The sequence below is a fragment of the Chelmon rostratus genome, chromosome 6 (genome assembly GCF_017976325.1).
Source record: "Chelmon rostratus isolate fCheRos1 chromosome 6, fCheRos1.pri, whole genome shotgun sequence".
Lineage (NCBI taxonomy): Eukaryota > Metazoa > Chordata > Actinopteri > Chaetodontiformes > Chaetodontidae > Chelmon > Chelmon rostratus.
The window spans coordinates 14,380,961-14,404,120 of record NC_055663.1 but is presented as its reverse complement, the minus strand read 5'-3'; the positions used below and the strand labels follow the sequence as shown (position 1 = coordinate 14,404,120).

Here is a 23,160-nt window from a genome sequence, read left to right as displayed (position 1 = left end):
CATTGGCACAGGTAGTAAACATGCCGGCTGAAAGAGATATTTCTATTGATGGCCATGCTGTTCAAGTCCCCTACAGTAGAGAATCTATTCCTTCAATAGAACAAAGACCACAGGTATTAACCTATTCATCAGAATATGATCACCCTCTGGAGATAATAACTACTGAGGCATACACCAGGAGAACCTCAATACCTACTGCACAGGATATTCCACAGGGCGTATCTGTGGCTCCAGTCACAATCACTAAAATTCAGCAGGAGTCTATTGAGAGCCAAGAGATTCGAGGACCTGAAAAGGTGGTCTCCAGTATGAGTCACATGTATTCTTCTTCAATTTCCACTTCAGGCCAGCCTCCTGAACGCCTGCCAAGCCTGGTCACTCAGGTGGTCACTACTGAGGTCCAGAGGACCACTGTATCTGTTGTCCATGAAAGACTTCCACAAGTCCCTGCACCCAGTGTAGCAATCACTATACAACCAGATGTACCTAAGGTCCAACCTCTGCCAAAACAGAATGGGAAGATAATCTACCCTGGTGATGTTATTGATTTACGTACCATGAAGGTTGGCGTAAGGATGACTGAACAAGGTATGGACCTGACACCACCCGAGTCATGTCGACAGTCTTTTTCAAGTGACTCTAGTGGACGTCAAATCACAGCAGTTCAGCCAGAGATAGTAAATCTTAGTGCAGAGATCACCCCTGCGACCACACTGTCTGTTGTCACTGACAGCATCACAATAGTCACATGTACAGCCACCATTGCCTCATATAACAACACTCCAGCAGAGAAACCACTTGATTTGCAGGGCCCTGTCACGTCACTGCCTCTGCCTCTCACCACATACAAACCATTCGAACCGCTAGCACAGATTGTATACAGACCTGTGAACTCCCATGCTGTAGTCCGTGCTATAGCATCCACAGCTCAAGACATACCCATTAATCTTTCCTTTGGAGTCTCCACAGGAGGCAAACAGCCAATTACATCAGCCCCATCAGCTATTAGCAATGGGGGTCCTGCTCTTTCTCTGGAGGCCACAGGGGCCATGGATCTGTCAAACTATAGACCAGTGAGAGCTATGGTAGCTTTGTCTGGCACAAGCCCAGGAGTGGTGACCACTGTTTTAGAGGATGATGGGACTCCAGTCGACCTTACAGCTGGAAGGAGGAGTGTGTGCTGTGATGTCATTTACAAGCTACCATTTACAGGAAGCTGCAGAACACAGCCCCCGGTCACAACCCAGCCTGACAACCGGTTTGGCTATAGAGATGACCACTACCAATATGATAATGCTGGACTGTATGGTATCAAAGGCATGAATGGTATAAAAGCCTCAATGTCTGAGACCAACCTTACAGAGGCAGGACTGTTCTCCTATGATCCCAAGAATGACCACGACTATCTCAATGGATCCTCAGATGGCGCTATAGACCTCACTGCTGCCAAACTTTCTGCTGGTGAGTATGGCGCAATGGTTGCATGTTTGCAGGTTTTTTATGATGATTCTATATGCTTGCATTGTAAGCTTGCACTGGAATGATTTAATAGATGTGCCTTAAGTTGCGTTGTTTAGGTTCAATAATTTGTTTACTGGAGACATATGTAGGTGTTTGTGTTTATTGATTCACACTTTCCTTTTATTGTTTTATTTGCTTTGCTGTTTAATATGCATGATTTCATTGAATATTAAAACCTGTTTGTTTTTGTTTTCTTTTGTCTTTATACAGATGCATGTGTGTGCCTGCGTGTGCTCCCTCAATATTTTGGTTTTGCATCTTGCTAGCCAAAATGACTGCAGATGTGCATGTGCAATGCAAGTCTTTTTAAATCCAAATTGCATGACCCTAAACTCATATATAGTACAGCATGTTTGTTTCTTAAATTATAATGTATTTGATTCAATAAAATCATATCTTTGACTGTGGCAGGTAAAGCCCTAGACTACACCAGCAAAGCTACTGGAGGTTACCCTGGGATGACTACTGCTCCATACTCCCAGGTCCCTGCCGCTGGGTTTGGCGTAAATAGTGTTCTACGAACCTCAGATGGAATAGTTTACTCCTCTGTTGCTGCCCCAGTTCCATCCACGTATGCAATTACAACTCAACCAGGCTCCATCTTTAGCACTACCCTAACGCCAACATCAACAGTCCAGAACCAGTCATTGCCACATCCATATGGTTTCATTCCCAGTACAGACCCAGGACAGATAATTCCTTTTGACACTGGGATACCTAAGGAGCTCCTACCCACCGCTTTGGCTGACATCATAACTGGCTATCCGGACATGTACTCAGACACTACCTTGGAGGCAATTGCTGCCTCTCTGGATGCCTTAGCCTCCTCCCCGATTTTCCCTGGCTTAGACAACACCAAGATGGCCCAGTATCAGATGGAGAGGGAGTTTTTAGAGCTTGAGAAGCTTAAGCAGCTATGTCTTGCTGAGGAGTTAGAGTGGGAGAGGCAGGAAATCCAGCGTTATCGTGAACAAGAGCAGCTTATGGTCCAAAGGGAGCTTGAGGAGCTTCAGGCTCTGAAACAGCAGCTTCTTCTACAACAAGAGGAAGAGCACCATGCCCACATGGTGGCGCAGCAGGAGACCTATGCCCAGCAGAAAGAGCAGTTGCAGCAAATCCAACAACTCCAGCTGCAACTCCAGCGCCAGCTAGATGAGCACTATGGTACCACTGGTACCACAGGGAACCTCCTAGATGCTAAATACGCAGGGGTAGGGGACAGTGGCCAGTACTGGCCTGTCAAAGACGAGTCTACTATTCCAACTATTGGGACACAGTTTGAGGGAGGTCAGGACCAGTTTAATTTAGTGAAGAAGCTTCAAGCTGATCAGGATGCAGGGAAAAAAATAATTGATAGTGGAGTGCAGACAGATGATGAAGACTCAGCAGAGAAACAGCATGTAGGAAGGAGAAAGAAGAATAAGAGAAATATTGATAGCTCAGCTCAGACTGATGATGAGGACCAAGATGAATGGGATGCTCCCACAAAAGCTCGACGACGCTCTCGAAAACATAGCAGTGATGGGAAGCATGGCTCCAAGGTCTCTAGCATTGCTATCCAGACAGTGGCTGAGATATCTGTCCAGACTGACCACTCTGGAACTATCAAACGGCCCAATGTCCAGATGGACACTAAAGTGGAAATCATCAAGCATATCTCAGCTCCAGAGAACTCCCAGAGAGGTGGCAGTCTGAGCTGTCAGACAGACTCAGACAGAAGGCATACACCTATTGAAGTGGGCTACAGTACTCACCTAACCACAGATGTCCCCTCTAAGTCTAAAGTCTTCTACAACCCAGTGTCCCCCCTGTCTCCGGAAAAGTCACCTGGAGGGCAGAGAATGTTGACTGCCGACCCAACCAGATTTTCCTCTGGCCCTCGGATATTAAAGGCTGGTCACAAGTCTCTATCTGATCCGAAATCCCTTAGTCCTACCACAGAAGACAGGATGGGGGGATACTACGCAGACAGCTATTCTGTAAGCTATAGCAAAATATAAATAGAAAAAATACTACTGATTCGTAACACTAATTCTGTTTTAAATCCTCACTCAGTGATTGACAGATTTATGATTTGGTTTTGTGTTCTAGGGTCGAGGCTCTCCCTCTGGTACGGGTAAGAAGGTAAAGCGGACACTACCAGACCCCCCTCCTGAGGATGACTCTCTGACAGGGCGGTCAGGCTACAGTACCAACTCTGCTCGTCGCCGTCTTGCCCGCAGTACAACAATGGCCCGGGCAAAGATCCTGCAGGACATTGACAAGGAGCTTGATCTGGTGGAGAGAGAATCTTCTAAACTTCGCAAGAAACAGGCGGAATTAGATGAAGAGGAAAAGGAGATTGACGCCAAGCTACGGTGAGATGCCACCGCTTTAACATCAACACAATTCAGCATCTAGGCTTGTGCTTTTGTTTAGATGTCCCTTCACCATTCATTTCAAATTAATTCTGCTAGTAACCAAGTAATATGTTGTAAATTTATTACAGTCGATAGCATTGCATTCGTCCCTCTCATGCAATCATTATTCCTAATTCATCTGCATGATTCCCCTCTTACCTCGATAGCTTATGGGCTAAAAGGCTGCCTTGACATCACTCAGTGAGACCTCTCCACACTCACACATAGTAAAAGGTACTAATGTGTGAGAACCCAGAACATTACAAAAAGGGGGGTAAATACTAAAATTGTTAAATTATATGTACCCTTTTTTCATAGGTACCTGGAGATGGGTATCAACCGGCGTAAAGAAGCTTTGCTGAAGGAGAGAGAGAAGAGGGAGAGGGCCTATCTCCAGGGGGTGGCAGAGGAAAGAGACTACATGTCAGACAGCGAGGTTAGCAACATCAGAGAGGCCAGGGGTGATGGCCTAGAGCGGCCACGGACAGCTCCCCAGTCGGAATTTGACCAATTCATCCCCCCGCAGACAGAAGCTGATTCCCAGTACAACACACTAACTAGTCCCTACTCTCATTATGCCCAGTATGTTCCCCAGACCCAAACCACCAGCCACTACACCCAACAAAACCTGTATCAGCAGCAGTCTCTTTACCACCAACAGGTGTCTCCTTACCCAACCCTGTCCCTCTCCCAGGCTCAGCCTAGCAGCTACCAACATGCTCTGCTCTTGCAGCAGGGGAAGCAACGTCAAACCACCCTGTCTGACTTAGAACCTAAGATCACCACCAACTATGAAGTGATGCGAAACCAGCCTCTGCTCATTGTGCCAACCTCCACGGAAAGCGGCTATGGCGTCGCTCACCTTGGGGGCAAGTATGGCAACTTGGACCTGAGGCTAGGGCTAGAGGAGAGGAGCATGGCCTCTAGTCCCATGTCTAGCATTTCTGCTGATTCTTTTTATGCTGACATTGATCATCACAATGCCAGGAACTATGTGTTGATAGAGGACATAGGGGAACTCACCAAGGCCTCAACAGGGCTGAGCAACACTGGCTTGGGTTCTGGATTCAACCTGCCTGATAAGGAGTTGTCCAAGACAGACAGATTACTCAGGGCAGCAGAAGTCAGGCGCACAGCAGAGGTAAATACTGTACTGTTACATTATTTTACTTAATTCATCTCCTCATGTATGTACCTTGATTTTAGTTTGCTGTTTATGGTGCAGTTTTATAATTCCATCATATTCAGCAATTCAAAATTTGAAAACATTGCTGTACTGTTTTTTTCTTTCAATTATGCAACTTTTATAGCCTTTTCACAATGTAGCAAAGCTTTAGCTATTGGGTTGATACTGTGTGTATTGGCCAAACAGATGACAATATCTATGAAAAGCATCCATTTGTTCTTTAAAATTCAGCCTTTACACAATTTGCATTTGTCAAAGCAGGCACAACTTTGTAAGACAGTAACCCTGTGCAACATACCTCATTCAAAACCTACTACTAAAAAACAATTCTAAACAAATGTAGACACAATGGATCAGTCTGGCCCTGTCTGTGTTTACCGTATGTTATTGTTGACTTATTCTTGTGATATATGTAACACACATAAAATGTATTTGTTATTCTGTGAGTTTAATTCACATTACTGTTGAGAAAACACTAAATGTGTGGCATATCATTGCTCCCTTTTAGGTGGCAGATTTTTTAGGCTCATCTCGGATTCAGGGTTATACTAAAGGAGAAGATGACACCATGGAGGAGCCGTATGAGTTAAAGCTACTAAAGCAGCAGATCAAGCAGGAATTTAGGCGAGGAACTGAGGGACTAGAACACTTAACAGGCCTGGGCCTGCCCCAGTATCTGCCCAGTGATAGCAGTTTTCGCCACTTCCCTAAAGGAGAAAAATATAGCATCGGCAGGCTCACCCTTGAAAAACAGGCTGCAAAGCAACTCCCAGCAGCTGTTCTTTACCAGAAACAGATGAAGAACAAAAAAGCCCTAATAGACCCAAAGGCCATTACTAAATTTTCCCCAATTCAAGAGAGTAGGGACCTGGAGCCTGACTTTGCAAGCTACATGGGATCTGGGGCCTCCTCTGTGACCAATCTGGCTGCCACAGCTAGGTTGCTTCAGGATGAGATTACATTTGGGCTAAGAAAGAACTTGTCAGAGCAGCAGAAATATTTGGGCTCCTCTCTAGGAGCCAACCTAGCTGGTTCTCTAAATCTTGGGCAGTCCCTTGGACTGGGATCTGCTATCAGGGCCACTGCCCAGGATGATGGCACCTACCCAAGTGGCACCCGTTCCAGACCCTCATCACGCCCCTCTTCTCGTCCCTCTTCTGTCTATGGCTTGGATCTATCTATCAAACGGGACCTATCCAGCTCCTCACTTAGACTTAAAACAGAAGGAGAGGTTCTGGATGCAGCATTTGCCCCTGGGGTGGCCAGAGCAAAGCCTACCAGTTTACCAATCAGCCAAAGTCGGGGCCGCATCCCCATTGTGGCTCAGAACTCCGAGGAGGAGAGCCCTTTGAGCCCAGTGGGGCAGCCTATGGGTATGGCTAGAGCCTCAGCTGGACCACTCCCTCCCATCTCCGCTGACTCCAGGGACCAATTTGGGTCTAGCCATTCCCTGCCAGAGGTGCAGCAGCATATGAGGGAGGAATCTCGGACACGTGGCTATGATCGAGACATCGCATTCATCATGGATGACTTGCAAGGTGCCATGTCTGATAGCGAAGGTAAATGGAGCCTGAGACTGTTGCAACAACTTGACTGTGTGGACCTGCTTGTCATGCATGCTAATGCTGAGTGGTCTTACTGACTTTGCACATTAACTTGTTCTTTCTCAACCATCACTTCTCCAGATAATTGTTGTTGGTTGTTTGTTACTATATTTCCCTCTGTCACGGTAAATGTCACATTAGATGCTTGCATGCTATTTTCTTTCTTTTGAAAATTGTACTTACCGATACATAATACTCTGATGGCCTGAGTTTATGTGTGTCACTAATCAGTTCTATCCATGTTTGTTCTGTGATTTCATCGGCATGCTTTCTTTTTTTTTCTTTTTTTACAATGGCTTTGCTTCTTCATATTTAAATGAATCATCCTTACTTTTAAAACGCAGTGGTAGCAAGATTGGTATGCACAAAATCTCTGGGCTTGAACTTTATTCGTACAGGTTATCCACATTATGGCTGCCTTATTTTCAGTGAGAGCCCAACATTTGTTGAAAATCTAAACAATACATATTTTACGGTAAACCTAAACAAAGTATCTATACTGGACACATTCAGTGAATGCATGGTAGATGTAGAGCCCCGTCTCCTAGAAATTCTGTTTACATAAAATTAATTCAGAACAGCAAAAACATTTTGAAGGAAACGTAATGCAGACCGAATTCCATCTTGTGTTAACATAGTGAGGAAATTATCGTACCTGGAAAGTTGCAAAAATGTTGATACTGAAAGTATGTTTTATGACAATTTATTTCATTTGTCTTCCACCTAAATAGGCTATCTTGCAATGCACTATCCACTTGCACTGATAACAGTGTCATTCAACTTTTTTCATGGTTATGTTTAGGCAGTGACAGCACTTGGTTAATGTTTAGGTAAGATCATGGTCTATTTTAACACAAAGTCAGCATCAATTACACTTTTCCCTAGCCTTAACCAGGTGAGGGAAAGGTGGTTTTGCTGCCTAAACCTAGCCACAGTCTGGAACCAAACCCTTGATTCTGGTGTCACAGTCCTGTACTTTGTATGTCCACCATCCACCCCAACCACCTCCCTGCTATTCCAGTGCATTTCATAAACTGCAGAGTTTCCTTCACTCAAACAAACTTTGACTCTGAACATAATCCAGACAGCAATTACTTTTGTCAAGACATCATAATTATGAATGCAAATTCATAGTTGTATATAATTGTAATTTCAAGGAGACAGGTTTGAGATATAACACAGTTGTAGATATTTCAGTCCTACATAAATACTGAGATATAATGGTACGCAAGAGTGTTTATTCAGAAACTTACTTACAGGGCTTACTCACAAAGTTATGTGTTGTGAAAAAGCCCTAAAATGTGCAACGTGTAAGTCATTCTTAAATAATAAAAATGATGTTTAAACAGCACAGTGTAATATTTAAACATCTTCTCATATGTGAAGTGCCTCATAAACATAAATCATATAAACTTATACAGTATATGACTTCAATAGAATATGCATATTTCAAAATGTTTGTTTAAAGGAATTTAGAGTTTTTGAGATGCTGTATAGACCATGTGGAAGCTATTTTAGCTGCAGAAACCTGAAGTAAACTTTTACATCAGTGTATGACAAGTAGTGTCTAGGGATTCTCTCTTTTTTCCAACCCTCCCCCCACCAATCTGCAGAGCAAAATAGTGTCTGTGAGAAGTAGGCCACCACCTGAGAAAGAGGTATATTTTCTTTTCTAAGGCACCCTTTAAGCTTTTTGGAGAATAACTTGCAGCAGTAAGTTTAAAGGAATACTGCTGAGTCATGTTTTCTGGAGGTGCTTAAGTGTTCCACAGGTGCAGTCTAGGCATTCGCTGTGGCTAGTTCCTTCTTTCAGACTCCTGGCATGTCACACACCTACCAATTTGAAAATAATCCAATTTGCAGGAGTTGTTATGTCAACCTGTACTGCATTGTAATGACCTTCTAAATTTAACATCATATGTGTCTCATTTGTGTTGTGTTTACTGTATGTCTTTGTTTTTAATCATATATCTTTAATTTTCTATCTGTATCTGATTTTGCATCCTTGCATGTTGTGCAATACGTTCCGTTTCCGCCATTTCCGTCTTAATAAAGTGAATGTTTTCTGCCTGTTGGTTGTTGCTGTGGATGTCTCATTGCTATGTGAGACGTCTATGTCCCCTAGTGATTGACAGCTGATATTGACAATCACCATCTTTGTAAGTGTGGGATTGGTAGTGTTCCATTAGGTTAGGTAAAACTATTTCTCTAGATATCAATATGCCATATGAAAAGCTAGTATATTATTCATAAGATTTAATTAGGTATTGCAAAACACTTGCCTGATTGGGATTAAGTTTAAGAGGGTTTCTTATCATCTACATTGATTATCATATAAGTATTACAATGCATAACCATAACAAATATATTTAGCATTGTTTCTGGACCATTTATAAAGGATTAGTATAGCTAAATTCTTGATATGAAGGTGATATTTGTCCTGTCCCCATGTAAAAGTGTCCATCTGCCTTGATTACAGCACTAAGTGAGTCCATGCTGGCTTTGAACAGAGATGATGCCAGAATCTTTCATGAAAGTATCAGACACGGTAGAGTATCTTACAGTACTAGATAAAAGCCCTTGCATTCATGGTAATACTATGGATCAGTCTTAATAATAACTGATTGATGGCTTTTTCCCTAAAATGTATTTTATATGTTTTTCACAATGCTTCTGCTTACATTTACAAACTGACAGGCTAGTAATGTCAGACTTGCAGTGATTTCAAGCATGTATCTTATATTGACTACTGCTTTCAGTGCATGTGCTGTAGTATTCTCACAATACAAATCTAGTTGTAAGACAGTTCCTGTAGTTTGTTAGATTATGACGATATGTTGAACGCATTTCTGAAGAAAAACATATAACTTTGTACCCCAGCTGGAGGCCCAAACTGGAATATAGAAGGTGAGACAGCATCTTAATTTCCATGTAGTTACAATAGAGACTGTATGCCTCCATGCTCCACATCATGGTTCTGAATGATCCACTTCTCTGGTTGATTTTGTAAACATACCAGACTCATACATACAATACATGTCATTCAGCTTATCTCTAGTTGACATGTCAGATCCATTTTGGAATGAACCCCATCATAATGACACTAGCTATCTTTTATGTGTCATATACTGTAGTGACTTCAGTTATACATCATTCTGGAATGACTGCACATCACAGTGGTTCTGTAAGCATATCAGACCCATTTCCAGTATTCATGTTCATGCACTTTTGCAAAAAATCACGTGTATATTGTGGGATCATGCATAAGTGTTGCCACAAAAATACGTTTGAATTGCTATCCAGTGCAAATACGTTTAGTGACTTGCTCCAAATTTTTAGAGAACTCTGAAGGTCGATGTTGCCACTGTTAACTGATTCTAGATCAGAGAACTCTAATGCTGATAAGAACTGATAAGTGCTCTTTAATCTGGGACATGTAGATAACAGGCAACATTTACCTTCAGCATAAATGGTCATTAGGCTGCTATTCTCCATCATCACTGGTGCATCTCCTTGGTGGAATTAGATCACTGATAATACAAAGAGACATTTGGCAGACCTGTGCACATTCTATCCTTAGTGACAATTGCATTAAACACCAAAGTCATGAGTCACATTTGCAGTGTAGAACATTTCCCACCAACCTGCCTCGTTACCATGTCTTTAGATTACTTTTACTTTAGATATTTCAAGTTTTCCAAGCTTTGCAATAATCATGCTAAAATGTGGTGCAAGACATCCAATATCTTTCAGAGGTTACATACCATGCTTAAAAGGTATTAGATGTCTGATGAGCTTTGGGGGCTTTCACAGCACACTGCACTGACAGTACTTCATAATCACATAGTACAGTGCCACTACACGGTAATTAGGTTATATATGTGGTCATGAGCTACAGTGGAACAGAAACAAGAATTAACAAGAAAAACTACAGGGCAACAGCTGTTTGAAAATGACTGTATAAATTAGGTTTATGATTATTATTATGGCTGTTATTATGATTATGATTATTATAAAACACACAATGGGACAACTCCAATCCACGGTGTATTGACTGGAATTATTAAATATCATAATACATATTTTCCTAGGGCTTCTTTCAACAGCAATGTTTCATATAAAGCAGCTATGAAAATGTGGACAAAAAAGAGCCCTCAGACTCAGAGCGGAGCATTGCATGGTATCAAAGGCATGCCAAACCTAAAAATGCTCCTGAAATTTATTCATCCTTCGTACAGTGTTTGCAGCGATCATTTGATCTCACAGACAGTATGGATAGGGTGGAACAGAGTTCATACTTCTTTGCTTTCACCTATCCAGTCAGGACAGATCAGAGATCTTCCTGCATTGGAGCAAACGGAGATGGATGGGTGACAAACTTTGGGATGAATGCTAGAAAGTTTTTTCAAAGCTTGATTGCAAGATCAGTCTCCGCCCAAGCTGTCATTATCATATATAAAGCGGAGATTTATCAAGCTATCAGGGATACAGTAGGTGTGTGTTTATGTGTACATGCTGTTTAACCACTTCCTCTCCCTGGCTAGCCTACCACCTGAGGAGAGAGGACACAGATTGGTTTGATAAGCCAAGAGAAGGGCATCCGCAGACCGGAAACATGTCGGACAGGCGACAGGTGAGATCCAAGCCGACAGCATTCATCTTCACACTATGCTGTCTTCTTAGTTGAATTTTTTACTATGTAAACCTGAAATGTTTTCTGTGAGGAAGCCTATTGTCTTCATGCTGCAAATCCCTTCAAATCTCTCTCAGATGAAACTGGTTCCTTATGCCTTCCCTCACACTCACATCAAGCTTAAGAGAGACCCGAAGGACACTAGTGTGTCAGGTAAGGCAAACACAGAACACACACACACATATCATGCAACGACTACACGCACAGTCATTTTCAATCACAGCTTCGCTAATTGGGATTTGTATGCTTGCTTTTCCCTCAGGGAATGGACTTGGGATCCGTGTGGTGGGTGGGAAGGAGATTCCGGGGAGCCGAGGAGAGATTGGAGCATACATTGCCAAGGTTATCCCCGGTGGTGTGGCAGAGCAAACAGGAAAAGTTGTAGAGGGTAAGAGGACAATGAGAAAAGGAGGTGGTGTGGATTATTGTTTATATGCTCAGCTATTTTTATCACTTCTTCAATCAGGAAATACATCATTCACCACATTCATTCAGAATGGAAAAAATGGAATATCAAAAAAGTGAAAGAACATGGAGAGCTTAACGTTGTAAATGCAAATCTTTAAACTATTATTCATTCTAGAGCCATGTAAACCTTCAGTAAAAATCCCCTCCTGAATCACCGAATTCCAGATGGAGATGTGAGAGGCTGCTGCAGCCTTCTGTGTTGCGGTCTGTCACGTCTCATTCCCAGACACGTCACATCCAAACACAGAAAAAGCCTGTCAACTCACCCTCCACAGCACTGGGCAATGTTAGTCATTAGGCTATATTTAGCATCGTCATAGACACACAAACACAAAGAATCAGGCACAGACAAACACGCATACACAATAATCATCTTCATGAATGTTCACAAATCTCTGTTTGTACTTGGAGTTATTAGAATTTTAGATGATTGATCTTCTAATGTTTACTATTTGGACAGAGAATATTAGTGGTAGTTCCCACGATTTGAGAGTATTTTTAGGAAGAAGTTCTAGTTTCTCTCTTCAATGGGAGATACACCATACGGGCTGCCATGACTTTGCTATTGCACAAGGGAGGGCGTGAAGGACAGATCATCTAATGCATTTACTCTTCTGTGTCTGGTCTGATATATTTCATTCTTTTTGTTGTAGTCATTGTTGTTGTTTGAAAGTAATACAAACGAAAAGGTTTAACTGGATTCCCTTTTTCATGGCAACACTTACTTTCTAGCATGTGTTGAATTGCATCTATGCAAATGTGCTGTTTATGTTTCATTGGAAGAGAATGCCAGCTGAACATGCCTTCAGGTGCAAAGAGAAATAACGTGGGGAGGATAAGGTGAATTATATATAGAGAGAGGAGGGATTGATCTAAATGAGCACTGGCTCATGCAGAAGGACACAGGGATATTAATTCAAGCCTTTACTGTCAAAGCAGCTGGTGAGTCGCTTCGTAAGCAGAAGTCGAACCTGAAGACCAGTTTTCAGCTGTGTAAGTGAGGCCTTGTACACCTCTGGCCTGGGGTTGGAAGTTTGAGTTTGCTGTGTGCTGATTTTTGTATATTATGTCATTAATATACACATTTTATTATTAGCTTTTGAAGTGTGTTGTTGTGCCTCACTACTTTTACTTTTTACATTCTTTGTTGGACCAAAAAGAAATAACACCCTGGTTTCATGTTGCTGTGTTGTGTGTGTAATGCTAGAAAACACAAAAGCCAAATTGAAAATTAGATTAGTAGTTTTCCTGCGGGTGTCTAAATTGAAGTATTACTTCTGCTATGTTAGCATGTAAGCTGCAGTATCCAGGCTGAATCATGTTTCATATGTAGAGACAGGGTGAAATGAGTTTGCCACAGGCTATAGCATATTGTCTGGAATTGACGACTCCCCTTTGTCTCTGAATCTGCTTGTTTGGCTTTATCACTCCACAGGAATGCAGGTGTTGGAGTGGAACAGAGTCCCTCTGACGGCAAAGACTTATGAAGAAGTGCAGTGCATCATGGGCCAGCCGTGTGCAGAGGCGGAGCTCTGTGTGAGACTGTGAGTTGCATCTGTCATCGTTTACCCCTCTGTCCCACTGAAACCCCTACATGTTTAGTCGCAATATGGTAACTCTGCACCCATGTACACCTCTTCTCCTCCCTCATTTCCCTTCTCTTCATTCCACACCCCTTCATAAATCATAAATCACCCCATCATAAATTTCCTGTATGGATCCAAACAGCGACCTTAATATGCTGTCTGACCCTGAGCACCCACAAGCCCTGGAGCACCATGTCCAGCTTAAGGCTGGTATGTACAAGGATTTGTTGATACGTCTGCATGCATGCATGTATCTGTGTACCTATTTCACATAGATACAATATGCATTACTATAATATTTGTCTTAGTAGGTGGCCAGCGTTCCCCTGGTGTGGACCCTAAGCAGTTGGCTGCAGAACTGCAGAAGGTGTCCCAGCAGCAGGGTCCTGGTGTGGCTGGAACAGGGGTTGGGCCTGGGGGTTTGGGGGTACTCTCTGCACTGGAGCGCTCTGCCCTCCTCCACTCGGGCACTGGATCGGCTGCCTCCAGTGGGGTACCAAGCCCCGGCCAGCCTGCATCCCCTGCCATAAACAAGAAACAACGACACAAGGTAGTGGACCTCAGACACGCTCCTTTTCTGTAAGGAGTTCAGTTCACAATGTGATGACAAGAAGGAATATAGTAAACAACTGGTTCATATGTCAGAGGTTGATACGTTGTGTAAAATATGTGTCTAGTCCGAACAAATAGTAGTATGAATCTGATTTAAGCTGCAGTCTGTGGAACCGTGTGTGACCCATCATGCACATCCATTCGAATTGCATCACACAAAATTACAAAAGGGTTGCATGTGAAGGTCATATAGTGTGACTGTGTTCATCAGAGACTGACAGGCCAATTACAGTGAAACAAGAAAATTGTGTGGTGCGGTGCATGACCCTGTGTGTCACATGTTTAAATGTTTTATTCTCGAAAGGCAGACCGCACTGACAGAGAAAACAGGATGCATTGTGTAGCACAGATTGTATTTAATATGAAGCAGAGAGTGTAAATATATGGGTATACTGGAAATTGCATAAAGTAAAATAGGAAGTTTTTATTAATGTCCAAGCACTTCAAATAATTGATTAACCTCAAACTTCACTGGAGGACTTTTCCAGTCAATTACACAGCTCAGATAGTCAAACCTCTCCTGAGGCTCATAGATCCAGTGAGAAATCTTTACTCGGCACCTTTTCTACAAGGACCACCCATTCATCTGTAAGCTGACAATATTTCAAGAGAGAGGTCAGAGCACCATTTACTGCAGCCTAATCCCAGGCTAATGGTGTAAGTCTGATATGAACTTTTCTTTATGGGTCAGGTCAACTCCATCAGCATGGTCTGTATCTGTCTGACTGATCAAGAAACAATTATTTTCCAACCATTTTATGCTCTTCTCCACTTTTTTTTTATAGCCAATGGAGGTAATGAAGTTACCTCATGCCATCACAGGAGAAATTCAGGTATGTAAATAGGAAAAAAATATGAGAGATTAATTTTTTACAGCTGTAGTTTGATCATTTTCACATAGCCTCCCCTCCTCTCTTGTCCCCTCAGCTCCAGATCAACTATGACAGGAACCTAGGAAACCTGATCGTCCACGTCCTGCAGGCTAGAAACCTGGCCCCGAGGGACAATGACAGCTACTCCGACCCTTTTGTCAAGGTTTACCTCTTACCTGGAAGAGGGTGAGCTCTGAGTTTGCTTGAGTCCTCCCAAAATGTCTGGTCTGTGTCTCCCTTTCTGCTTCTGTGTCTGTCTTGTTTTCTCTCCCCCTATTTCTTTCTGACTTTGTATTGATTGTGCTGTATGGAACTGACTAACTACATAAGTTTGTATGAGAGAATGAGACCGGACATGATGGCATGAGGCAGTCATTCGTAGTGGGATTTGATTCAATCTCTATGAATCAACCGATAGGTGTTTTAGACTTTATACAAAGCAGCGAGAGGGGATCCTTCGCCACGACAATGTGTCACATAAACTGGTGGTAGAGAGCCTACATGTGTGCAAACATACCCTTCTGTATGCTGAAGTCATAACCTCTTTCTAAATCATCCCACTTTTGACGGTATGCGAGTAGTATTTAGTATTGTCCTCTAGTATTATGTCCTGGGCTCCCACCTCTAACCCTGTCTGCTCCACTGTCTTCCTAAGAGCCGGTGAATAGCAAGACAAAGGATCGATACAGACTTTATCTGCTCTGTAACAGTATCTGCTCTTGGATAATGACCCTATCAGACCTGTTTACGAGATTATCCACCCTCTCTGCCTACACGCTGTATAGGTTAGAAAGGAAAGCTCCGTAGGAGAGCACTTTTGTTCTCCTGCTGTTTCATTTGAAGAGTATTTTGAAATGTATCAGCCGTACAGTGCACAGCCGCAACCTCTCGACAGCAGCTCAGAATAGTGAATTAGTCATTCACCCATGAACCAGTTGCAATCATTGTGAGGGTGGTTTTTTTTGTGGTCTTTCGTCACATATATTGCTCAGGCACAAAAACAGTGATGCACCCTGCAGAGAATATTGATTGCCTCAGCTCTCTATCCTTTACTGCCTTTTCTTTGAGCTCTCTGGGCTTCTCTGACTGTTTTTTGTGTTTTTGCTTTTCTTGTTTGTGATATCTGCCCTCCTCTTCCTCTTCTGGACTCCCTCAGCCAAGTCATGGTTGTCCAGAATGCAAGGTAGTGTGGTGCTGATCTTTGCTTTTAGTTGGTGTTATGGGTTTGTGTGTGTGTGTGTGTGTGTGTGTGTGTGTGTGTAAATTATGTCTCCAAAGTGGTTTTCCATCCTTTTGTTGTGGCCTTTGTTGTTCGTCCAATTATCTGCTCTATTTCATGGTGTTTAAGAACACTTCTATCATTGCTTTTTTCTCCCTATGCCTCTCACTTTTAACTCTCCTCAGCTTCTATCTCTGAAGTAATTTGTTGTGATTTTTGTAAAATCATCTTGGTAAAAAACAAGACAATTAAAAAAAAAAACATTTGAATTTGTTTTCTGATGTCTCCACAGCAGGAGACTGACTAGCTTACAAGCATCTTTTCAGTCCACATTTAATGAGTACATCACAGTTTGGTGAATGTTTGCCATGGGGTCAGGCAGGGGAAGAGAATTTTTTTTATTTATTGCTGACAGCCAATCATTCTGAATATCATGACCTTATCAGTGCTGATAACAAGAGAAGGACCAGATATGCCCAGAAGACCATGAACCCAGAATGGAACCAGACTGTCATCTACAAGAACATTCATTTGGAGCAGGTACTGTGCAGAATAAAATTTCAAACACACACACACACACACACACACACACACACACACACACACACACACATATGCAAACTCTCAATCTTGTCTTGCTTGTGCATTTACTGTATGTGCTGTGGGCCATTCTGGGTGAAGTGGATGCCTCACACTGTTATCAGGATTCTGTCCTCATATCTTGTACCCCAGGCTGTTCTCAGCATCCCTGTGCAACCGCTTATCAGCACTCCCAAGACTAAAGTTAACAACCATCATTTCTGCTCTCACACAGTCTCAACACAGACAGCCTAACTGCACGACATTTTCACAGAGAGAGCGCTAGAAACTTTATAATCACGTGTGTGTGTGCTAGACTGTAGCTGTGCAAGTGTTAGCTGTGTACGTGCGGGCTTGTGGTCTTGGGTGTCTGTGTTTTCTAGGTGCGTGTGCTGTCTGTGACAAAGACACTACCCAGACAGTAATTACAACTGTGATGGATGAGTGCAGATGCGGTAGCTTTAGTGGTCAGACAGTAGAGGCCTTCTGTAAAGACAGAGGATTCATTGGCTCCTCTGGGGCTGCCTCCTGCTAATCGCATCTCCTCACTGGAGATGCCTTTTTAAAGGCTGCTCCAGCCCCCCCCCCCCCCCCCCCCCCCCCCCCCCCCTCAGAATATGTTTCCATCTCCTCCCACACATTCCTGTACACCCGTACACACTGACAAGTACATGCACACGTGCATGGACATGCAACCTTGTAACCACATCTAATGTGACTCCTCATTTCCTTGCTAATTACAATAAATTGCAGGTTTGCATCCATTCATGCATGTACAGTGTGCCTTAGCTGTTTTCTGTCATTCTCCCTCCACCCACATGCACACAAGCACAGGCATCCTCACGCATACACATTTCTCTCCCGCACACAAGACCTGTCATTATAATCGGTGCCCCGCTCTCTTCTCCTTCTTCACTCTTTCTAACCAGTTAAAGAAAAAGACGCTGGAGGTGACAGTGTGGGACTATGACAGATCCTCCTCCAACGACTTCCTTGGAGAAGTGAGTGCTTTTGGAATCTGAGTCCCATGTCTGAAAATGTCAAATGCATTTAGTTTTTATCCAACACAAAATGTTTCTGCTGCTCTGTTTTTCCTAGGGACCAGCTTTTCTGAAAACAACTTAATAACATTTGCATTATCTCTCTCTCCTCTCATAAACTCTGAAGTCAAGCTTTGCTTCATGCCTATAAATTGGAATAGTGAACAGTGCAAATTGTCTTGTGCTAAATGCAGTATTCATTAGCAAATGGACAAATTCCTATCCTTTTATTTACCTTGTGTGTGTGTGTGTGTGTGTGTGTGTGTGTGTGTGTGTGTGTGTGTGTGTGCGTGCATGAATGTCAATTGTGTCTCAGGTGTTGATTGACTTGTCAAACACGGCCCAGCTTGACAACACTCCTCGCTGGCTGCCTCTGAAGGAGCAGAGCGAGAGCATTGAGCACAGCAGAGCCCACCATGCTGCTCAAGGCCCACCAGGGTCTGGGTCAGGTCAAGGTCACGGTCAGGGACACGGCCAAGGCTATATGTCAGTGCCCGGGATGGGGCCTGGGCATGGTATGGGACAGGGTCAAGCGCCAGGACAGGGAGACGGGAGTCATGACTCGCCTAAAAACTCTGTAATCAAGAGCAGAAGCCATGGGATCTTCCCTGATCCAGCCAAAGGTAAAAGAATTCCATGAATCACTTTATTCTTTATGATCGTTTTTGTTTTCTGAATCAGCACTCTGATATTATTCATGCCAGCAGGATTCCTTTTCGTGACAAAAAATGTAATTCATAAGGTGGTCACTCAGTAGTCATAGAGATAGAGGCAGTTACCATAGAAACACAGATGCTAATCATTTGTTGGCAGCTGTAATTACACTCTGTGTGCCTGTCAATTGCCACATGGCATAATTGGGGCAAGCGGAGCAGATAATATAAAAATTTAACACTGGTAACAGTCTCTTTTCTCTTGTCCCATTAGCAGTCTTAACCCTGTATTTCATCCTCCACCAGACATGCAGATGCTGCCTTTGGAAAAGTCACACAGCAGCCCAGGCAGCTCAAAGTCTTCCTCAGATGGGCAGCTGCGCTCCCACGGCCCCTCCCGAAGCCAAAGCAAGAGCAGCGTCACTCAGGCCCACCTTGAGGACGCTGGGATAGCCATTGCTGCCGCCGAGGCTGCCGTGCAACAGTCCCGCCTGCAACCAAGTAAATCCCGCCCCTACCCGTGATACACTTCCTGTGACATGCTTCCTTTTTCCTGCGCATGCAAGCTTTGTTGAGATCGTTGTTGAGACCGCTGTGAGTTCACCTCCCTAACATGTCACCTTTGCCCTCTGCTCTCCTCATCTTACTTTTGTTCTCTGAGAGCAAAGTGATTTTGTTTGGTCAATAATCCTAGTTTAACTTCTCCCTCCTCCGAGTGAGGTAACTCTTACTCAGTTAGTCACTAAACAAAATCCCAAAGACGAAAAAAGACAAAAGCTGAGATATATCAAAACCTAAACTTGCTGTAAAAATCTTACTTTATTCAATCTTTAAGTCTAAAATATTTATAAATCTGGCACATTCGGTGCACTAAATATTTCAAATACAGTATTTGCCGTTCTCCATCTGATTAACATTTTTGCTACCTTTTTGGGTATCTTGAGTAGGATATAAACTTTATATGTAATTGGGTGTAAATAACACAGCAGAACCATTAAACAATTTCTAACAAAACTAAGGAATCAATATATTTCATTACCTCTGAAATAAGAGCCCCAGACTCCTCTGTTTCTACATGAATGGTGCATGTGCCAATCCCACGCATATGGTTTCTACAGACCCCAGTGTGGCGATCTCCAACCCCAGTATAGAAACCAAACTGGGATGGCAATCCCTCACATGTCTTGTACAATATTAACGTGATTTAAACGATATTCTTTGATGTTTATGCATAATCTTTAGTGTGATGTCCTCAAAATAAAGAACTATGTTGTCATCCCTCTCCGAGATAAGTTAGCCCAGTGTCAGAGCTATTTAAGCATGCAGTGCAGCTTCCCTGGCTACTGTTCCCTGGCCACTGAGGATTTTGTGATGCTGCAGTATCTTTCTGTGTGTGCATGTGTGTGCCATATGAATGAACCCTTAGAAAAGTCACAAACGCACACACACAGACGCAGGCAGTTATGGCACACAGCCTCCCCTCCCTACCCGATCCTCTCCCAAACCCACTGCCTAAAACAAAGGGGACACAAATGTGAGGCTGAACCAGTCAAACCAGGAAACACAGACACACCACGATGTTCAAAAGTCAACAGGAGGCTCATTCTGCACTCACCGGCCAATGAGAGTAAAGCGGCCAGCTTACCATGAGAGGAACAGAAGTGTCAAGGGAAGGTGAGGCAACATAGGAAAAATGTTCTCATAAATGTTATTAACCATAATACAATCAAACTAAAAACTAAAAAAACAGAAAAGAAACAAAATAAAGTAATAAAGGCAAATGTGTAAATAATTGAAGTAACAAATTAATTCTCATTAATTAATTAATTCAATGATTTTCATGTAAGTCTGTGAATGTCTGAGATTGTGCATGTACGTCTTTTTGTCGGTGTTGTTATTGTTGTTGTCGTTGATATTATCATGTTTTCATGGCTACAGAAATGGAATTCCAAGTTATTGAGTCACAGGTTGTGATTCAGACATAATCTAACTGCCGTTGTCATTTTAAAGAAAATACAGGCAGTGGACCGTGAAGGCAAAGAACAAATCCACCTTTAGTCTAGACATTTCACATATTCCCTGAACTAATCACGACTCTTTCATACTGTGTGAGCATAACTCAACAGCAGCCAGGAGCCGAGAACAAATTATTAAATCTGTGAAAGACCATCCATATTGTCTCACCCTAAATTAATTTCCATGTGTGAATTAAACTTAGTGACCTTCATTTATTTCGAGTGAAAGGGATTCGCTGTGGCCTTTATGAGTTAACCGAGGCCACACGCTGCACGGCTAAATGCAAGGACAGGGCGTCATCTGCATTAATGTGCTCCTCCCCTGATGTGCTGTTATGAGATGCTCGGTCAAAATTATGTGTGACAGACAGCGTCAGTGTCGGTGATTGATTGCGAAGACTTTTACCATATTTGTTGGACATGCATGCATGTGTTTTAAAAGCTGAGTCAGTAAGGTGTTTCCTGCATAGATAGATAGATAGATAGATAGATAGATAGATAGATAGATAGATAGATAGATAGATAGATAGATAGATAGATAGATAGATTTTTCTTCACCATCACACTGACTCTTGCCACCCTCAGGACCAGGACACCGACTGGGCGATGTCTCAGGGTCAGTGGTGCTGTCTGCCCCGAGTCTTGTGGGAGACGCCTATGGAGATCTGGATGGGGAAGAGGGGGCAGGCACTGGAGTGGACAGTGCCATTTTTCAAGTGCCACGCATGTAAGACCATTCTTTGTGTGCATCCATTCATGCTTAAGGCTGGCAGCAATGCCGATTATTGCACTGTCATTCAATATGTCTGATGATGTCACATTTTCTCGTGAATAAAGCAGTGCTTTTTTCCCACAGCGGTAAGACTATTCCTAACGGCACCGACAAAAACCAACTAGGGACACCAGAAAATGAAGGCAAGTACCAGAAATGTCCTCAGTTTACAGTGAAAACACTATTCAGGCAATGAAATAAAACATGATTTATTATGTTGTTTTACTTGGTGGTTTGTCTCCATCTGCTGGGCATTTTCTATAATAACACTATTCATTTGTTTTTTTTGTTTTTTTTTTTACCCAGCCACTCATGCAGCCACCTATGAACTGTAATTTTGTAATGACTCTATTCAATTGTGGAGTCAAATGTTCAGTCAAGTCCTAATTGTCAATTAACAATATTTCCCCAGCCTAATGACTTAATGCATGGCTTGGGATGGTGGAAGAGAAGTGGATGTCACACTATCCTGCCCGCTGTCATAACTATATCTACGTTTCATGTATCTCAGGTGTCATGATGCCTCCTTTCCATCTCTAGTTTCAATTTGTAACAAAGAGCCCAAGGTCATCCTAGGCTGTAGCCTGGCAGCTGTTACACAGAGGAGGGTCAGGGAGTCATTTCCATGGTGCCTAAAGACTCATTTATCACTTTTAACTGTGCACATCTTTAGTAAAACCCTTACACTTTATTCTGCTGTGATCCTTGGTTTAGTGATGGGTTATTGTACTGTAGGAATCAGCCTGCAGACACTTCAGATGGGGCTATCCAAGTAAACAACTTTATTCTCACAAGTGATCATCTACATCTCTCTGTCATTGTTGTTTTTAGGTGGTAAAACACAAGTGATGGGGGAGATCAAGGTCGCTCTCAAGAAGGAGGTGAAGACAGAAGGGGACCAGCTGGTCTTGGAGATCCTTCAATGCAGAAACATCACTTACAAGTTTAAGAGCCCAGACCACCTGCCAGGTCTGGAAATCATGTGTATTGGTGCACAATGCATGAGTGCAAATATATGGGTGTGTGTTTTAAATAATTTTTAAATAGTTTGCAGGTTCATTAAGTCATATGCATCCCTTTTCTAATTTGCCTTCAGACCTGTATGTGAAGTTGTATGTGGTGAACATAGCCACTCAGAAGAGGATCATCAAGAAGAAGACAAGAGTTTGCCGACATGACAGAGAGCCCTCTTTCAATGAGACCTTCAGATTCCCCCTCAACCCAACTGGACACTCCATACAGGTACCACAGCACCCACATCAGACAGCTGCAGACTGACAGATACTCCATGGCTCTGGTTCTATCCACCTTTCAAGCATAATGTCACATTTTTTCACATATCTGACTGACCTAATAATCATAGACAGCAGATTGTATCTCTGGATTTGTAGTAATTTGTGATGAATCATTTAATTGTTCCAGTTCACATTTCATTACATAACATCCAGCTTTTTACTGTTGACAGAAATTTCAAAGGGCTCATTACAGCTAATTTAAACTGTAAGCTTGTAGCATCTGACAAAACAAGTCTTAAAACTCATTATGGGACGGTTTAGAAACTGGTCTGCTGTCTCATGTAGCAGCTGGGAGATTGCAGGATATGAACACCTAAGCAGCTAAAGGAAAAATGAATGGAAATGTGTCGCAAATATTAACACATTCATTTATAGTCTAGTCTAGTGGTTATAGTTTTAATTCAGGCAAATACTAATATGTTCACGTTTCATCTTGATTTAAAGGCTAAACCTGTTTATTTCTAGATAGGTATGTATTGATCAATAGATCAGGCTTTGTCGTCTTGTAACCTCTTTGCTCAGTGGTGCTTGCATTATTCATGCTGGATAATGTGCTTTCACCTGAGCACTATTCAAGATGGAATGGCAAAACACAAAACAGCAAAGCACGGATAATGAGATAACAACAGGCTAAGCCATGACAAAG

General features: G+C 42.6%; 1 protein-coding gene across 1 annotated transcript in view; it reads left to right on the top strand.

The window, feature by feature from the left end:
- pclob (piccolo presynaptic cytomatrix protein b) overlaps positions 1 to 23,160 on the top strand; it is a 61,393-nt gene that overhangs the window by 36,132 nt on the left and 2,101 nt on the right. Inside the window, exons 19-42 of the mRNA XM_041938643.1 lie at positions 204 to 1,461; positions 1,933 to 2,732; positions 2,805 to 3,500; positions 3,613 to 3,878; positions 4,239 to 5,061; positions 5,615 to 6,665; positions 11,255 to 11,343; positions 11,481 to 11,556; positions 11,666 to 11,791; positions 13,307 to 13,415; positions 13,600 to 13,667; positions 13,766 to 14,007; positions 14,855 to 14,902; positions 14,997 to 15,127; positions 16,098 to 16,124; positions 16,607 to 16,700; positions 17,669 to 17,740; positions 18,096 to 18,197; positions 18,324 to 18,402; positions 18,739 to 18,933; positions 21,033 to 21,174; positions 21,304 to 21,362; positions 22,051 to 22,188; positions 22,316 to 22,461. Of these exons, the coding sequence (XP_041794577.1) occupies positions 204 to 1,461; positions 1,933 to 2,732; positions 2,805 to 3,500; positions 3,613 to 3,878; positions 4,239 to 5,061; positions 5,615 to 6,665; positions 11,255 to 11,343; positions 11,481 to 11,556; positions 11,666 to 11,791; positions 13,307 to 13,415; positions 13,600 to 13,667; positions 13,766 to 14,007; positions 14,855 to 14,902; positions 14,997 to 15,127; positions 16,098 to 16,124; positions 16,607 to 16,700; positions 17,669 to 17,740; positions 18,096 to 18,197; positions 18,324 to 18,402; positions 18,739 to 18,933; positions 21,033 to 21,174; positions 21,304 to 21,362; positions 22,051 to 22,188; positions 22,316 to 22,461 (6,837 nt within the window). The remainder of the gene's footprint in view (positions 1 to 203; positions 1,462 to 1,932; positions 2,733 to 2,804; positions 3,501 to 3,612; positions 3,879 to 4,238; positions 5,062 to 5,614; positions 6,666 to 11,254; positions 11,344 to 11,480; positions 11,557 to 11,665; positions 11,792 to 13,306; positions 13,416 to 13,599; positions 13,668 to 13,765; positions 14,008 to 14,854; positions 14,903 to 14,996; positions 15,128 to 16,097; positions 16,125 to 16,606; positions 16,701 to 17,668; positions 17,741 to 18,095; positions 18,198 to 18,323; positions 18,403 to 18,738; positions 18,934 to 21,032; positions 21,175 to 21,303; positions 21,363 to 22,050; positions 22,189 to 22,315; positions 22,462 to 23,160) is intronic.